Source organism: Bufo bufo, chromosome 2 (assembly GCF_905171765.1).
Source record: "Bufo bufo chromosome 2, aBufBuf1.1, whole genome shotgun sequence".
In the NCBI taxonomy this organism is placed as follows: Eukaryota; Metazoa; Chordata; class Amphibia; order Anura; family Bufonidae; genus Bufo; species Bufo bufo.
In genome coordinates, this window is record NC_053390.1 from 282,989,278 (window position 1) to 283,007,498 (window position 18,221).

At 45.0% G+C, this 18,221-nt stretch overlaps 1 protein-coding gene across 4 annotated transcripts in view; it reads left to right on the plus strand.

Annotated features, from left to right (window-relative positions):
• The window catches only part of PLBD2 (phospholipase B domain containing 2), a 29,084-nt gene extending 11,260 nt beyond the window's left edge, over positions 1-17,824 (plus strand). For all 4 annotated transcript variants that reach the window (XM_040416623.1, XM_040416622.1, XM_040416624.1 and 1 more), the window contains 10 exons: positions 925-1,083; positions 2,419-2,519; positions 3,151-3,365; positions 5,541-5,635; positions 5,997-6,157; positions 6,733-6,828; positions 16,606-16,677; positions 16,790-16,942; positions 17,045-17,207; positions 17,317-17,824. In XM_040416623.1, the coding sequence (XP_040272557.1) occupies positions 925-1,083; positions 2,419-2,519; positions 3,151-3,365; positions 5,541-5,635; positions 5,997-6,157; positions 6,733-6,828; positions 16,606-16,677; positions 16,790-16,942; positions 17,045-17,207; positions 17,317-17,484 (1,383 nt within the window). In that variant the 3' untranslated portion in view covers positions 17,485-17,824. The remainder of the gene's footprint in view (positions 1-924; positions 1,084-2,418; positions 2,520-3,150; positions 3,366-5,540; positions 5,636-5,996; positions 6,158-6,732; positions 6,829-16,605; positions 16,678-16,789; positions 16,943-17,044; positions 17,208-17,316) is intronic.
• The last annotated feature ends 397 nt before the right edge of the window (positions 17,825-18,221 follow it).

Genomic DNA, 18,221 nt, shown 5'->3' on the forward strand with positions numbered 1-18,221 from the left:
CTGATTGACAGGGCCAGGCAGCGCTCCCATCTGTCTGCCAGCCCTGTGCTCTGGTGAAATCTCACGCTGTTCAGCATTCGGCGCAGGCGCGGTGAGGGAAAGACACTCGCAGGCTGCCAGCTTCCTTCCTTAGGCGCAGTGAGGAAGCTGGCAGCAGGAGCTCGTCCTTCACTCACTGCGCCTGCGCTGAATACTAAACGGGACAGTGCAGGCGCGGGATTTACGGGACACTGAGGAACTCGAAAGTCAATCAACTGGACCTGGGCGTGCCAAAGGGTGCATAGACCGAGCCTCTAGGTGCCGAAGCAACGCCCTAATAGCACCTAGAGGCCACTGTTATGTATTGCGGATTATTAGCCCATCGCTAATGTCAGTCAGCTACATAACGTTCCTTCTCATGACAGAAACCCTTTAAATCTAGTGCTACAGGAGAAGAATTTACAATGAAATCATATATAAACTGTAACACAAGTAATGTGATTTATTTAGCCACCTGCAGCATCAAAAATCACTGCAGTGGTCTGCTATAGTAAAGAGAGTGGGTTTTATCCGTAGTGCATGTGCTGGATTTCTCAGTTTTTTTCAGAATTATTATATTTTTCCCGTTTTTAAAGACTACGTTTCTTCTGCAGCGGCTGCCATAGGGGACCTGTCTGTCTGGCCGAGGCTTCCCCTGGTGAAAGCGACTGCTTGTGGGGAGCTTCATCAGGGGCAATCGGCTGATCGCTCCAGCGGCCACGTCTTGAAAGGGTTTACGTCTGATGAGACAACCCTTCAGTGGTCTGGGGCTATTACTTTATGAAAGAGGGAGTAGAGGATTTCAGGAAGCAAGTGTTAAAGATCGGAAACCTGAAGAATGACATTGCTCATTGGTTTTCAAAAATCACTCGGTGGTCTGTAAATGACTTATTTTTATATTTGCAGCTTATCTACATGCATTGGATGAACACCATGGTCGGTTATTGTGGTCCCTATAAGTACCAGACTCCATACTGCGAAAGGCTGAAGAACTATCTGGAGGCCAATTTAGCCTGGATGCAGGAACAGATTGAGACAGAGCAAGATCAGGATTACTGGCAGCAGGTAAACCGATGCCTCCCCAGAGCCGGAGAGGTGACATCAGACTGTGCCCCGCACCCTGGGGACAGGGACTGTTGTACAGCACCTCAGAATATTGTGCTGCTGCCTAAGCCGTGAGAACTCTATTTTATAAGTAGTGACACATGACAACAGCAAAGGGAAAGAAGAATATTTTGATAAAGGGTAAAAGATGTGTCTTTCACCCTAATACTATGGTTCTCCTTATTAAAGGGTTTTCCAGAATGTTGATATTGATGGCCTATCCCAGTAGCGGTTTGAAGCGTCTGTGGTGGTCCGGCGATCTGCTGCCTCCTCCCAGCTTACCAAGCACACCGGAGGAAGGGGGGTCGTTTGCCGGGAATCTGCCCCCCCATTGATTAAATATTGATGGTCTTTCTTGAGGGTTGAGGAAATCAATTTGTACGAATCAATTCGTTCATCAAATAGAGTTCTTCAGCTGTGAGGGTCTGTCTCCACGGCTGAAGAAGCTCCCCACCACATGATTGACAGGGTCGGACATCCTGCGCCTCAGCACCAAGGAGCAGCGCAAGCACAAGGGCTCTGCTGCTGATACTGGAGAGGCAGGTCTCCATGTGCCTCTACAAAATCCTGGAAAACACCTTTTAAAGTTTATGGGGAAAATCTGCCGCAAAAACCATTCAATGTAATTGGAAAACTGCATAGTTTTGACGATGTGCTCCAAATGCATTTTTCTAAATCCCACCACCTACAATATAACACTTGGCTGCTGTGATGGATTATGTGGTGGTCAAACCACAGCCAAAATGGTACTGACTGGTGCCAATGAGATCAATTCAGAATTTCTACAGTAATCATGTATCTTATTATTCACCCGTAAAAGAATTTAAAGGGGACCAGTCAGTAGGTTTGGGGCGGCAGGGTTTAAGGCTTCATGCACGGTGAAGCAATGTGGAGTGCACAACACTTCATTTGCACAATGCATATGCACCTCATGCTTCTGGAGATGAGTCCCGGACTCCTCTCTGGTTAACTTTATAGGTTCAATTACATTTATGGTTTTGATATCGGCAGGTTTGGAACTGTAATCTGTATAACTGCATACTGTTGACTTAGTGGCCCCAAACATAGTGACAGGTTCCCTTTACGGCTCTGTGTACACTGATGTTCGGCACATCCGTCAAGGGACCTGTAGGCAGTTCCGTCATGGTGCTCAATTCTTGCTGTCAAAACAGAAATTTCTAACATACCCCAGTGGACTCCATGGAAGATATATCACGGGTGTGACCAGAGCCTAACATCTTTGGTCTGTCGCAGATATGTTTTGTGTTAATAAAGAGTGAATTTGTACTTTTGCAGGTTCGACTAGCACTGCTGCAACTGAAAGGTTTGGAGGACAGCTATAGTGGCCGCATCGCCTTTCCCCAGAAAAAGTTCACCCTTAATCCCTTTGGGTTCCTGTAAGTTTCCAAGTTCGAGTCTAACAATAGATGCTCCAGAATTATTACATGGGGAATGCAGGTAGACATGTCAGGAGAGGTTACAGGTCTTCTTTTAAGAGACATGGTCACAATTGATAATTATATGGATCACCCTCTGCGTCTGGAGGAAAGAAGGTTTGTACACAAACAGAAGAGGATTCTTTACGGTAAGAGCAGTAAGACTATGGAACTCTCTGCCTGAGGAGGTGGTGATGGTGAGTACAATAAAGGAATTCAAGAGGGGCCTGGATGTATTTCTGGAGTGTAATAATATTACAGGCTATAGCTACTAGAGAGGGGTCGTTGATCCAGGGAGTTATTCTGATTGCCTGATTGGAGTCGGGAAGGAATTTTTTATTCCCCTAAAGTGAGGAAAATTGGCTTCTACCGCACAGGTTTTTTTTTTGCCTTCCTCTGGATCAACTTGCAGGATGACAGGCCGAACTGGATGGACAAATGTCCTTTTTTCGGCCTTATGTACTATGTTATTATTAATCAGTTATATTCATATACCGCATATCCCAAAATATATACTTTTATAGAATATGAAACGTGTTGATATTTGTGTGACGTTGGCTGAGTTTCTGTCCATCTTATTTTCCTGTCACAGGCTCTTTCAACTTGGTGGTGACTTGGAAGATCTAGAAGCTGCTCTGAATAAGTCGGATGCTACCAGAGAGCTGGGCTCAGGATCCTGCTCTGCTCTCATCAAGCTTCTTCCCGGCAATAAAGATCTCCTGGTGTCTCATGTAACCTGGAACACTTACCAGTCCATGTTACGCATCGTCAAGAAGTACACACTTCCCTTTCGTTCTAACCCCAGTGGTGAGCAAGGATGAGTTGCATCTAGATTTAAGCAAATGACAGATGGCAAATTTGATAGCCGTGTAACGTAAGGCGAGGTGCCGATTTACTGTATGAAGAGTAACCACTTCTGCTTGTCAGTAAGTAGCTCTGTTAGCTTAAAGGGGTTCTCCGGGAATACAGATTTTTCAGCTAGTTCCCGCAGCCTGTCTCTGTAAACGGAAGATTCATACTTGCCTGTTCCCAACCGGTCTGGTCCACCTATGCCTTTTGCTGTGTCCATGGTCTGGTCTCTGGCTTGTTTATTTTCCTAGTGGAGCATGGGCATGGTCACATGCTACTTCTGGCCATGTTACCGCTGAAGCCAATCGCTGGCTGCAGAGAACATGGGACCATGATAATTCAGCTCCCCAAGAAATCAAGCCAGGGACCAAAATAAGTAAATCGGGAAACCAGAGATATGGTCCTAGTAATCATCTTAGGCGCTGACCTGACGGTTGTATCTGGCACACCCTGACAGTGGATGTTTGTATACTGGTTGTAGGGGTGAATAAGGCAAAAGATAAAAATCTATCTTCCCTCATTGAGATACTTAACAATAAAACTCCGTCATTTTCTGAGCAGCATTTTTTAAACGGGTTTTCTGGGTTAAGGGCTGACCCTGGATATAAGCTGATCATTACTTGTAGAGTACATATTAGTGGAGCATTTCCTTGCATCGATGCTCCTTTCGCTGTGTGATGCAGCGTGACAAGGGGAATCGATTTTGTTTTGTGCCGGGCTTCGCACTATGCAAAGTAGCATTTTACTTGCCTCCGGCAGCGCTAGAGATCACCCATCTGTGTTGTCACCGGGCTCGCTGCTAGGCAGAAGTCTCCACCTAGCCCAGTGATGCGAAGCCCGGTACTTCTCCAGCACAAAACAGAGCCTTGCGATGCAGTGTGACAAGGGGGAGCACCGGAGCAAGGAAATGCTTCTATGCTCCACTATTATGTACCCTACAAATAAGGCTACATGCACATGACCGTTGTGCGTTTTTGTGGTCCGCAAATTGCGGATCCAAAAAACACGGATGGCGTCCGTGTGCGTTCTGCAATTTGCGGAACGGCACGGACAGCCATTAATATTACTGCCTATTCTTGTCCGCAAAACTGACAAGAATAGGACAGTTTTTTCTTTTCTTTTTTCTTTTTACGGAGCAACGGATGCAGACATCCGCAAAAACTGGCTCAGATGCTGACCAAAACAACGTTCATGTGCATGAGGCCTAAAGAGTAGCTTATATCCAGGTTCAGCCCTGAACTCCAAAAACCCCTTTAACTGTGTATTTGTGTGTATAGAAGGAAATGCAGTGTGTGTGTGTGTGTGTGTGTGTGTGTGTGTGTGTGAATATACACAATGTATGTGTACTTTGTATATACTTGCTTAGCGTGAGCATGAGTACTTGTGTGTAATGTGTGAGTAGTGTGCACATGTATATGTTATGTGCATATAGATTATGAAGGGATGGAGGCCTAAACACACGTCCTGCACAGGGGCCCTTTGCCGTCACTGATAGATGACAGCATTTTGTCATAGTTTTTCCAGAAATTGTAAGAACACCAATATGTGTGGACCCAAAGGGGGAGATATAAACTGTCTAAAGGAAAAACAGACTTTGTTGTCTGTAGCATCCAATCCCAGCACAGCTTTCAATTCCTAGTGCGCTCTGGTAAAATGACAGCTGAGTTGTGATTGGTTACCATGGGAAGGAAACAAAGCCAGATTTTCTTTTAGGCCGTTTCATAAATCTGCCTCTAGGTGTATATTCGCACACAGCAGACTTGTTGCAGATTATCTGGGGTTGTTGAATGAGACACTGAAGATACCGCTCATGTGATTTATTGTACACCTTCCAAAGGAGATGTTCCCGTTATCTGCTACTTTACCTTCCATCTTACAGTACCTCTAGAAGTAGTAGTTGCCAGAGATGCTTGGGTCCTAGGGTGGAATCTGACCAAGGACAACCTCTACATGGAGTTTGTATGTCCTCCCACAGTCTAAAGACTTACCGATGGAGCTTAGATTGTGAGCCCCATTGGGGACAGCAAGTGATGTCTGCGTTGCAGAATATGTCAGCGCTATATAAGTGAGTAAAATAAAAGTGCTATTTCATATTCTATTTGAACTACTGTTACATGATTCTTCCCTCTGCAGGAGACTCTGTGGTACCTGGCTCCGTTCAGACCTTTTCTTCTTACCCAGGAACCATCTTCTCCGGTGATGACTTTTATATACTCAGCAGCGGGCTAGTGAGTACAAATTGCCTATTTGTAAGTAACTATATGTACAGCAGTATTGTTCTGGACCTTGCTGGGGTTTTTACCTCTTCTGTCCACCACAATACTTCCTGCAGTCACTCATCCGTTTTACGTTGTTTTTTATTTGTCAGAGTTGTTTGTAAACTTCCCTAATGTAACCAAATAAAGCTAGTTCCTCCACTGCCGTATCCAGCGCTGCAGCTTCAGGCCTCCCCCGCCAGCGTTTTGTTTATCCGGCCGCAGAAGAGATGTGCCATGTACCCCACTATACCGGTGTGCAGCCAAAACTAGTACAATCCCTGCAATAGTTTGAGGATATGGAAGATAATTAGTCCTTTTTTTTTTTTTGTAGGTTACTTTGGAGACAACCATTGGAAACAGCAATCCTGATCTCTGGAAATACATCCAGCCACAAAATTCTGTCCTAGAGTGGCTTAGGAACATTGTAGCCAACAGACTGGCCACAGGAGGAAGTGAATGGGCTAATATCTTCACAAAGTTTAATAGTGGAACGTAAGTAGAGAAGGTGTATAACCTGTCACGAAGGACTGTTTCAGTAGTTAAGGCCGTTTACAAGGGCTGAGAATCGGGGCAATTATCAGGCAGGACCAATGCTTCTTCCTGATATTTGCCTAGTGTAAAGGGTGCTGCCGATCACATCTTGTATTCGGCAGATAAAATCATTGTTTGCCCGCAGCCTATTGTCCAGTGTAAACAGGCTTGTGCTGCTGGCACACAGTGAGTCTGTATATGGGGATGAACAATCTCGGTGGCGATTGTTTATCTTTATACAGAAGGGATGATTGCTGTGCGTAAATACGCTCTCCCCTCTGATCAATAAACAGTTTAGTTTCCAATAACTGCCTGTATATTGCAACATGCAAAAAGGGCCTTCAGTGTGATGCAAAGGAGGAGGCTATTAAAGTAAAATTTTTTTTTTTTTTTTTTTTTGGGGCAAAAACCAGAATGTGATGTGATGTCCCAAATACAGGACACCCAGTAAATGTCAAATTTTAGACAGGTTTCATTTTTGTTGCTTTTGGTCACTTGTACGTATTTCTTGTATCTATCTATGATGTTTCCCTTAGGTACAATAATCAGTGGATGGTTGTGGACTACAACAAATTCAATGCAGGAAGCCCAGAGACACCAAGAGGCCTTCTCACGGTCCTAGAACAGCTTCCGTAAGTCATATGCTTGCATCTACTTTCATCCTGGCGTCTTGAAAGTGATAATTAAGTGTTCTATGTGAATGAGAGGGATTAGTGCCAGTGCATTAAAGGGGTTGTGTAGGCCATACTGTACAGGTTCTTCTCTAAAAATTTGCATATTGTGATAAAGTTCATTATTTTCTGTAATGTACTGATAAACATTAGACTTTCATATACACTGCTCAAAAAAATAAAGGGAACACTTAAACAACACAATGTAACTCCAAGTCAATCACACTTCTGTGAAATCAAACTGTCCACTTAGGAAGCAACACTGAGTGACAATCAATTTCACATGCTGTTGTGCAAATGGGATAGACAACAGGTGAAATTATAGGCAATTAGCAAGACACCCCCAATAAAGGAGTGGTTCTGCAGGTGGTGACCACAGACCACTTCTCAGTTCCTATGCTTCCTGGCTGATGTTTTGGTCACTTTTGAATGCTGGCGGTGCTTTCACTCTAGTGGTAGCATGAGACGGAGTCTACAACCCACACAAGTGGCTCAGGTAGTGCAGCTTATCCAGGATGGCACATCAATGCGAGCTGTGGCAAGAAGGTTTGCTGTGTCTGTCAGCGTAGTGTCCAGAGCATGGAGGCGCTACCAGGAGACAGGCCAGTACATCAGGAGACGTGGAGGAGGCTGTAGGAGAGCAACAACCCAGCAGCAGGACCGCTACCTCTGCCTTTGTGCAAGGAGGAACAGGAGGAGCACTGCCAGAGCCCTGCAAAATGACCTCCAGCAGGCCACAAATGGGCATGTGACTGCTCAAACGGTCAGAAACAGACTCCATGAGGGTGATATGAGGGCCCGACGTCCACAGGTGGGGGTTGTGCTTACAGCCCAACACCGTGCAGGACGTTTGGCATTTGCCAGAGAACACCAAGATTGGCAAATTTGCCACTGGCGCCCTGTGCTCTTCACAGATGAAAGCAGGTTCACACTGAGCACATGTGACAGACGTGACCGAGTCTGGAGACGCCGTGGAGAACGTTCTGCTGCCTGCAACATCCTCCAGCATGACCGGTTTGGCATTGGGTTAGTAATGGTGTGGGGTGGCATTTCTTTGGAGGGCCGCACAGCCCTCCATGTGCTCGCCAGAGGTAGCCTGACTGCCATTAGGTACAGAGATGAGAACCTCAGACCCCTTGTGAGACCATATGCTGGTGCGGTTGGCCCTGGGTTCCTCCTAATGCAAGACAATGCTAGACCTCATGTGGCTGGAGTGTGTCAGCAGTTCCTGCAAGACAAAGGCATTGATGCTATGGACTGGCCCGCCCGTTCCCCAGACCTGAATCCAATTGAGCACATCTGGGACATCATGTCTCGCTCTATCCACCAACTTCACGTTGCACCACAGACTGTCCACGAGTTGGCAGATGCTTTAGTCCAGGTCTGGGAGGAGATCCCTCAGGAGACCGTCCGCCACCTCATCAGGAGCATGCACAGGCGTTGTAGGGAGGTCATACAGGCACGTGGAGGCCACACACACTACTGAGCCTCATTTTGACTTGTTTTAAGGACATTACATCAAAGTTGGATCAGCCTGTAGTGTGTTTTTCCACTTTAATTTTGAGTGTGACTCCAAATCCAGACCTCCATGGGTTGAAAAATTTGATTTCCATTTTTAAATTTTTGTGCGATTTTGTTGTCAGCAAATTCAACTATGTAAAGAACAAAGTATTTCAGAAGAATATTTAATTAATTCAGATCTAGGATGTTATTTTTGTGTTCCCTTTATTTTTTTGAGCAGTGTATTTTAGATTCATTACACACAACTGAAGTAGTTCAAGCCTTTTCTTGTTTTAATATTGATGATTTTGGCACACAGCTCATGAAAACCCAAAATTCCTATCTCAAAAAATTAGCATATTTCATCCGACCAATAAAAGAAAAGTGTTTTCCACCTCATCACCACGACGGCTACAAGGAGATTGACCTCTGTAGGGGCAGGAACAGAGAGAGGGTTTAAATCCCCCCCCCCCCCCTCCCACCACCAACACCAGTGTTTCCTGTCCCTACAGAGGACAGGGGCAGAGAGAATCTCCCTGCGGGGAGATGAAGATGGAAGGGCGGCCGACGTGCCTTCCGGTGGACGGAGGGAAGTGACGTCATCCAGGAAGCGTCTCCAGCTTCAAATTTTCGGCGCCAGCAAGCGCTGAATGCCTGACCTGTGCGGCATACCTGGAGCTGTGTGTAGTCATGTCGGCTGAACCCCGCTCCCCTGGAGACCCTCCTGCGCTGCCTACAGTAAGTCCCCTGTGGGGAAGCGCTTGTTGCTCTGCTACTTGTTTCTAAACACTGTACCAGGTTTCTTTCTCTCTCTTTCTCTTTTTCTTTCTCTCTCTTTCTCTTTTTCTTTCTCTTTTTCTTTCTTTTCTTTTTTTCTTTCTTTCTTTCTTTCTTTTTTTCTCTTTTTTTCTTTCTTTCTTTCTTTCTTTCTCTTTTTTTCTTTCTTTCTTTCTTTCTTTCTTTCTTTCTTTCTTTCTTTCTTTCTTTCTTTCTTTCTTTCTTTCTTTCTTTCTTTCTTTCTTTCTTTCTTTCTTTCTTTCTTTCTTTCTTTCTTTCTTTCTTTCTTTCTTTCTTTCTTTCTTTCTTTCTTTCTTTCTTTCTTTCTTTCTTTCTTTCTTTCTTTCTTTCTTTCTTTCTTTCTTTCTTTCTTTCTTTCTTTCTTTTTTTCTTTCTTTCTTTCTTTCTCTTTTTTTCTCTTTTTTTCTCTTTTTTTCTTTCTTTCTTTCTCTCCGCCTCCCTCCTTATCTGACCCGGAGGTAACAGGGGAAGATGCATCTACATCTACATCTACATCTAGAGCCTGGGAGGACGAGGAGGTTCTCTCTAAAAATGATATGGCTGAGTCAGAGAGGAAATTTTCTTTCTCGCTAGATGACATGCCAGACCTCTTCAGGGCTGTCCGGGCCACGATGGGTATAGAAGACACCCCAAAAGCCCACTCAATACAAGACGAGATGTTTGGGAGACTCCGGGTTAAGAACACCCGTGTGTTTTCCAATCAATGAAAATATTTGAGATATGGTTCTGGATGAATGGTCCAACCCTGAGAAACGGTTGGGGGTTTCCAAATCCTTCAAGAACCGGTTATTATTTGATTCAAATGAGGTGAAGATCTTCAATGAGACTCCCAAAGTGGACATTCAGGTCGCCAAGGTTAATAAAAAGACTGCCTTGCCCTTTGAAGATACCTCACAGTTGCATGATCCTATGGATAGGAAGGCAGATAGTCTCCTGAAAAAATCATGGGAGGCGGCCATGGTTAATCTGAAAGCTAACATAAGGTCCATAAGGATATGGCTTGACGAGTTAGAAAATCACATTAGAGATAATACCCCAAGGGAAGAGCTACTCGAGTCCCTTCCCTTATTGAAGTCTGCCACAGCTTTCATGGCAGACTCCTCGGCCGAATCCGTTAGATTCGCCACGAAGGATGCAGGGCTTTCCAACGCTGCCCGCCACGCCTTGTGGATGAAAAGCTGGTCGGGCGACCATACTTAAAAAATGAAGCTATGTTCTATCCCGTTTTCAGGGGAATATGTATTTGGCCCGGTCTTGGACCGTATCCTGGAAAAGGCCGCAGACAAGAAGGGCTTTCCTGAGGAAAGATCCTTTAAAAGGAAATATCCCTTTCGGGCCCCCTCTAGCCAGAATAAACCCTTTAGGGATAAGGGAAAGTCAGGGCGTTGGAGCTATTCCAAAGGGGGCAGGGGTAGAGGTAACCCCTCTTCCTCCCAAAGTAAGTCCGATAAGCAATGACGCCAGCGTGGGGGGGAGATTGAGGAAATTTCTGACTCCGTGCAAGTCAATTTCCCCAAATCCTTGGGTCTGGGACATCTTAAAATTCGGTTATCGGATCGAACTTTCCTCATCTCCACCAAACCGCTTCATCATTACGAATCCAAGCTCCCCCAGCACTCGTTTAAAAATTCTACAGGGAGTTCAGAGCCTTCTAGCTATGGACGTGATAGTACGGGTCCCCCCTTCTCAACTGGGGCAGGGCTTCTACTCAAGCCTTTTTCTGGTGGAGAAGAGGGATCTTTCCATACAATTATAAACTTGAAAGCCTTAAACAAATTCATAACTTATCGAAAGTTCAGGATGAAATCCCTGATCCCCTTAATGGGGAAGAACGCCCTAATGTGCTCAGTAGATCTTCAGGACGCCTACTACCACGTCCCAATTCATCTGGAATCCCAGAGGCTCCTAAGATTTGCTATTCAGGATCACAAGGGGGTAACCAACCACTTCCAGTTTACAGCCCTCCCCTTTAGGGATATCATCTGCACCCAGAATCTTTACGAAGCTGGTAGTCGAGATGGTAGCCTTCCTGAGACACAAAGGACTAGTGATTGTTCCATACCTGGACGACTTCCTCCTAGTTGGGAACTCAGAGAACGATCTAAGATCAGACCTACTAACCTTCCTATCTCTCATCCAAGATCTAGGATGGTTGGTGAACCAGAAAAAGTCACATCTGGTACCTTCCAGCACTATCCAGTTTCTAGGGGTCATCCTGGACTCAACGTACCTTCCTTCCACCAGACAAGATCAAAAGCTTCCAACTGAAGATTCGTCGGTTTCAGAACAGGAGGTCTTGTCCCATAAGAGAAGCCATGAGCCTCCTGGGCCTTCTTTCATCTTGCATCCCGTCCGTTCCCTGGAGCCAGTCCCACTTTCGATCGCTTCAGCTATGGATCCTCAGATCTTGGGACAGACGACAGTCCTCACTGAACCACAAGGTTCTGATTCCCCCTGCGGTGAAGGTCTCCCTGAACTGGTGGAAACATTCAGCCAACCTGTCCTTGGGAGTCGCCTGGGAGAAGACCCCCTACATCCAAGTTCTCACGGATGCGAGCGAAAAAGGATGGGGTGCGAAAGTGGGAGATCACTTCTTTCAAGGCTCCTGGGTTTCGGTAACCCGCTCCCAATCTTCCAACTTCAGGGAGCTGGAAGCGGTCCGGAAAGCCCTGAAGGCGGCAGAAGCCCTCCTTGTGGGTCATCACATAAAAATACTTTCCGACAATGACGACAGTGGCGTACCTTTCTCATCAGGGAGGCACAAGATCGGAGAAACTGATGTCCATCTCAAGAAAAATCTTCGACTGGGCAGAGTCCCGCGTGAGGTCCATCTCCGCAATTCATCTGAAAGGGATACTAAACGTGGAGGCAGACTACCTCAGTCGTCAGTGGATAGACCATACCGAGTGGTCCCTGAATCAGGACGTGTTCCAGACTCTGGTGGAGAAGTGGGGTACTCCGCAGGTGGACCTGTTTGCGTCCAAGAAGAACGCAAAAGTGCCAACATTCTGTTCCTTGAACCCTCGAGACAACCCTTGGGCTCTGGATGCGCTGACTATTCCTTGGGACTGGGATCTCTGCTACGCATTCCCACCCTTGCCTATGCTTCCCAGGGTAATTCAAAAGCGCAACCTAGAAAACTCGACTTTGATCCTAATAGCCCCCTATTGGCCGAAAAGGAGCTGGTTCCTTTCCTTAAAGAACCTATCGATAGAAGATCCGTGGCCTCTTCCCTCCAGGAGGGACCTTCTTCATCAGGGGCCGATACTGCACCCAAACTCGAGTTTTCTCAAGTTATCGGCCTGGATCCTGAAGTCCAGAGGTTGAGATCTCAAGGAGTTTCTGATCAGGTGATTTCTACCCTTAAAGCAAGTAGGAAGAAAGTTACCTTTTCTATATATCTGAAAATTTGGAAGCGCTTTTGTTCCTGGAGCGGCAATCCTGCCCCAAATCTAGAGCCACCCAACTTCCAGAAGATCTTAGATTTCCTCCAGCAAGGACTTGAATTGGGTCTCAGGCCTTCCACCCTGAAGGTACAGGTCTCGGCCCTAGCCTGTTTTTTTGATCTAGACCTAGCCAATCATCGCTGGATCAAAAGATTTGAGAGCCACTTCCCGACTTCGGCCCTCCCTGAAAACTAGGATCCCCAATTAGGACCTCAATACGGTACTCACAGGCCTGACCCTCGCTCCGTTTGAGCCCTTGGCCAGTTCTATCAAACATCTCTTTCTAAAAACAGCCTTTTTAGTGGCCATCACGTCCGCAAGAAGGTTAGGCAAGATTCAGGCCCTATCCATTCAGGAACCCTACCTCCGCATCACCGATGATCGAATTGTCCTAAGATTAGATCCAGGTTTTCTACCTAAGGTAGTATCAGACTTCCACCGGAACCAGGAGATGGTCCTACCTTCCTTCTGCAGTAATCCCTCTAATGATAGAGAGGCTAGCTTCCATTCTCTGGATGTGAGACGTTCAGTACTACGATATCTTGAGGTATCTAAAGATTTCCGTAGATCTAACAACCTATTTATCCTCTTCTCCGGTAAGAATAAGGGCCTAAAAGCCTCCAGGTCCTCCTTAGCTCGGTGGATCAGGGATTCCATTTCCTATGAGTCTCAGGGTCTTCCTTGCCCCACAAATTTGAGAGCCCACTCTACTCGAGCTATGTCCTCTTCCCAAGCCGAGCGAACAGGAGCTTCCCTGGATGATATCTGTAAAGCTGCTACCTGGTCTAACATTCACACCTTCACTAAGCATTATAGGTTAGACCTATCCAGTTCAGACCTGTCTTTTGGACGTAAGGTCCTTCAGGCGGTCGTCGTCCCCCCCCCCCCCCCTAGGCTATAAATTTTTTTATATCTCCTTGTAGCCGTCGTGGTGATGAGGTGGAAAGCCGGAATTAGGCTTACCGGTAATTCAGTTTCCACGAGCTCACCACGACGGCATGTATTTTCCCTACCCCTTATTAAGTTTCTATGAGGTTATGAAGTAATACTCTATTGATTTGCTATGCTTTGTTCTCACCACCTTTTTGTTTTTGATTGTCTCTGTAATTTTGGACACACTGGTGTTGGTGGTGGTAGGGGGGGATTTAAACCCTCTCTCTGTTCCTGCCCTACAGAGGTCAGGGGTCAATCTCCTTGTAGCCGTCGTGGTGATCTCGTGGAAACTGAATTACCGGTAAGTCTAATTCCGGCTTTTAATACAAAAAAAAGTCAACCTTCAAATAATTAAGTTCAGTTATGCACTCAATACTTGGTCGGGAATCCTTTTGCAGAAATGACTGCTTCAATGCGGCGTGGCATGGAGGCAATCAGCCTGTGGCACTGCTGAGGTGTTATGGAGGCCCAGGATGCTTCGATAGCGGCCTTAAGCTCATCCAGAGTGTTGGGTCTTGCGTCTCAACTTTCTCTTCCCAATATCCCACAGATTCTCTATGGGGTTCAGATCAGGAGAGTTGGCAGGCCAATTGAGCACAGTAATACCATGGTCAGTAAACCATTTACCAGTGATTTTGGCACTGTGAGCAGGTGCCAGGTCGTGCTCAAAAATGAAATCTTCATCTCCATAAAGCTTTTCAGCAGATGGAAGCATGAAGTGCTCCAAAATCTCCTGATAGCTAGCTGCATTGACCCTGCCCTTGATAAAACACAGTGAACCAGCAAGAGCAGCTGACATGGCACCCCAGAACATCACTGACTGTGGGTACTTGACACTGGACTTCAGGCATTTTGGCATTTCCCTCTCCCCAGTCTTCCTCCAGACTCTGGCACCTTAATTTCCGAATGACATGCAAAATTTGCTTTCATCCGAAAAAAGTACTTTGGACCACTGAGCAACAGTCCAGTGCTGCTTCTCTGTAGCCCAGGTCAGGCGCTTCTGCCGCTGTTTCTGGTTCAAAAGTGGCTTGACCTGGGGAATGCGGCACCTGTAGCCCATTTCCTGCACACGCCTGTACACGGTGGCTCTGGATGTTTCTACTCCAGACTCAGTCCACTGCTTCCGCAGGTCCCCCAAGGTCTGGAATTTGTCCTTCTCCACAGTCTTCCTCAGGGTCCGGTCACCTCTTCTCGTTGTGCAGCGTTTTTCTGCCACACTTTTTCCTTCCCACTGAGGTGCCTTGATACAGCACTCTGGGAACAGCCTATTCGTTCAGAAATTTCTTTCTGTGTCTTACCCTTTTTGCTTGAGGGTGTCAATGATGGCCTTCTGGACAGCAGTCAGGTCTGCAGTCTTACCCATGATTGCGGTTTTGAGTAATGAACCAGGCTGGGAGTTTTTAAAAGCCTCAGGAATCTTTTGTAGGTGTTTAGAGTTAATTAGTTGATTCAGATGATTAGATTAATAGCTCGTTTTAGAGAACCTTTTCATGATATGCTAATTTTTAGAGATAGGAATTTTGGGTTTTCATGAGCTGTATGCCAAAATCATCAATATTAAAACAAGAAAAGGCTTGAACTACTTCAGTTGTGTGTAATGAATCTAAAATATATGAAAGTCTAATGTTTATCAGTACATTACAGAAAATAATGAACTTTATCACAATATGCTAATTTTTTTTAGAAGAACCTGTATATACTGGAGCAAGAACTTGTCATTGCACTGCCTGACATCTTGATGGTGCAGTGTAATGGAACAAGAAGCAGTGCTCGCATGGAGCGCCACCTCTTTTTTAAAAACAGCTGATCGGACGGGTGTTGGACACCTGACAATCTGATATTGATGACCACCCCTCAGAACATCTATTAATATTATCAATATGTGGTAGTCAAATGTATAGTGTGTATTGACATCCAGCACTTTATGGTATAAAAGATAGGATAACCTCTACTAATATTATTAATACAAACTAATGCAATAGTTAAATGTATTGTGTATTGAGACAAATATAGGATGCGGTAGTTAAAGGTATAATATGTATTGACACCTATGAACCAGGTTGTTCCCATCATGATCCAGAAATTGGAATTGACCTAGAATGGTTTAAAACTTGGCTGTTAGTTTCCAGCAGCCATTCATTGCTTTTTCACCACTGAGGAAGGAACTACTAGTTCCGAAACCCATCTGGTGGCGGTTTTCGAACGAACGGTGTGGATTGTCATTCATAAAGAATTTTGGCATAACGCAACTCCATCCAACTGCTTGGCATCCCGGCAAGTCCAACACGCATGCGTGAGAAGACGCACAGCAAGCAGTGATACAGTCTGCGCCGCCTTGGATCGTAATGGCTTGATTGTAACAAGATCGTGAGTAATATATACAGTGAATGCTGTGGACCAATAATAGTATGCTGCTAATACATGTGCATAAGGAATGAGCTAATGGAGAATTGGCGCTGCACATTCAAACAATAGGACGGATTGTGAGGACGCTTTGCAAAGTTATAACTAATTAATAGAACTGTGTGAATGCAATTAAATAACAACAATTACTAACCACACGCCCAGAGTGAAGAAACAAATAAGGTAACCGTGTTTTTATTTCTACTTTTTATTTTTTGATACATGCATGAGCTCCGCATTTAAAGGGACCTTGTTCATGAAATGGACGATCTGAATTGTGTTTTTTAGACCATGTAAATGTAGATTGAGTTTTTATGTATTGTGTTATATATATATATATATATATATATATATATATATATATATAATATAAATGGTGGAATTGTGTGCAAATTACTGTGTGCCAGCCATTATTATTACGATTGTCTTGGTTATAGCAATTCTGAGGGGTGGTCAGTGTGGCTGGGCTTCAGGGTAACTTGTGAGCTTCCTCTACCATATTGGTAATTTTGCACACAAAAAAAAGATATCTAATCTATCACCATTTCCGTGCTGAGACATTAGAACGTTTGCTTATCAATAATGTGCGACTCTTCCACACCTACTATGATTTGTGACCAATATATATATATTTTATGTTTTCATACAACTTGTCTAGGGGTATGGTGATTACAGCGGATAAATCTGATCTCCTTTATCAAACTGGATACTGGGCAAGCTACAATGTCCCGTAAGTGCATATATGATGTGGTCGGCAGGAATGGAAGCCTAAGTTGAGTCTGAGGTGTCTGGAAACACTTATTCATGTCTCCTACTTTTTTTTTTTTTTTTTTTTTTTATAGGTACTTTGAAGAGATTTTTAATGCAAGTGGGCAAGTGGATCTTATGAAAAAGTATGGCGACTGGTTCAGTTATTCGAAAACTCCACGTGCAGAAATATTCCGCAGGAATCAGACACTTGTGCAGGACCTGCAATCTATGGTCAGACTTATGAGGTGAGGAGGTGTACATGACCTGATGTATGACATTTGGTGGCTTAGTACCTTACTGACTGCTGTCATACTGTAAGAAAACATGGTGTACGCTTCATTTTTCAGGTACAATGATTTTCTCCACGATCCTCTGTCACGTTGTGAAGGTTGTGATCCAAAACAAAATGGAGAGAATGCAATCTCTGCCCGCTCTGATCTTAACCCTGCCAATGGAACATATCCATTCGGAGCTATGCGTCAACGGCAACATGGTGGCACGGATATGAAGGTGGGTGCTGTCCAAACAGCATATTGCTACAATTATGCCCTGATTCAAAAAATTCTGAATATTAGTCGGTAGCTGGGCTTCATTGAATGTTCTCTATTCCCCTTGACAGCTGACAAGCTATGAATTTGCCAAGCATCATAAAATGGTGGCTGTTAATGGCCCCACATGGCACCAGGTCCCGGCCTTCCAGTGGAGCACCTCTCCCTTCAGCAACCTCATGCACATGGGCCATCCTGACCTCTGGATGTTTTCTCCCATTGTCATCAACTGGGATTAAGACATTGTGACCATATGTTCTTCAATCAATGCACTTTTCATCAGCACTTATAATTTTTGTGTCGGGGCGTGTAATGTAACTGGTAAGGTACTGATGTTATAGGTAAGGTTACCGTTCAAAGCGGTGAATTCAGTCCAGGGCTCAAAGTTTTGTATTATAAGGGATGCCACTAGTGTGTGTTAATGCAGGTTAAAGATGTGCACATTGTTTGTTTTGAGCTTCCATTTGCTGGAGTGATAATGTATGAACCCCCCTTTATTTTTCTAGGCAGGGTTCCCTGATGGGCATGAGTAGCAGTGGAGTGCCACTCTGCATTGTTAAACCTATCGCTGCCCAAGCACTTATTACAGCAAACCTTGTCTTTAAAACATCAAAATATATGCTATAGTCTAGCCTACCTGTGGAGTAACTTATCAATTAATACTTCTCTAAATTTTGACTTGGAGGACCTGTCACCTCTCCTTATGTTTTAGTAGCTACTTGCATTCCCCTTGTTACATAGTTGTTAAAGGGGACCTGTCGTGGTTTTTATTAATTGTAGATAATACCTTTTTACTTGCTGGGTACCCCCCGCTGATGCTGCCACCCTGCCTGTTTTTTTAAATATCGCTCCTACGCCCCGCTGTGTTCCCCTGTAGTTTTCCCGCTCAGTATGTTAATACAGAGCATCGGTACAGGGAGGAGGAGGAGACGCCAGGGTTTCTCAGTGGGCGTCTCCTTCTCCCTGGCTGTAGCGC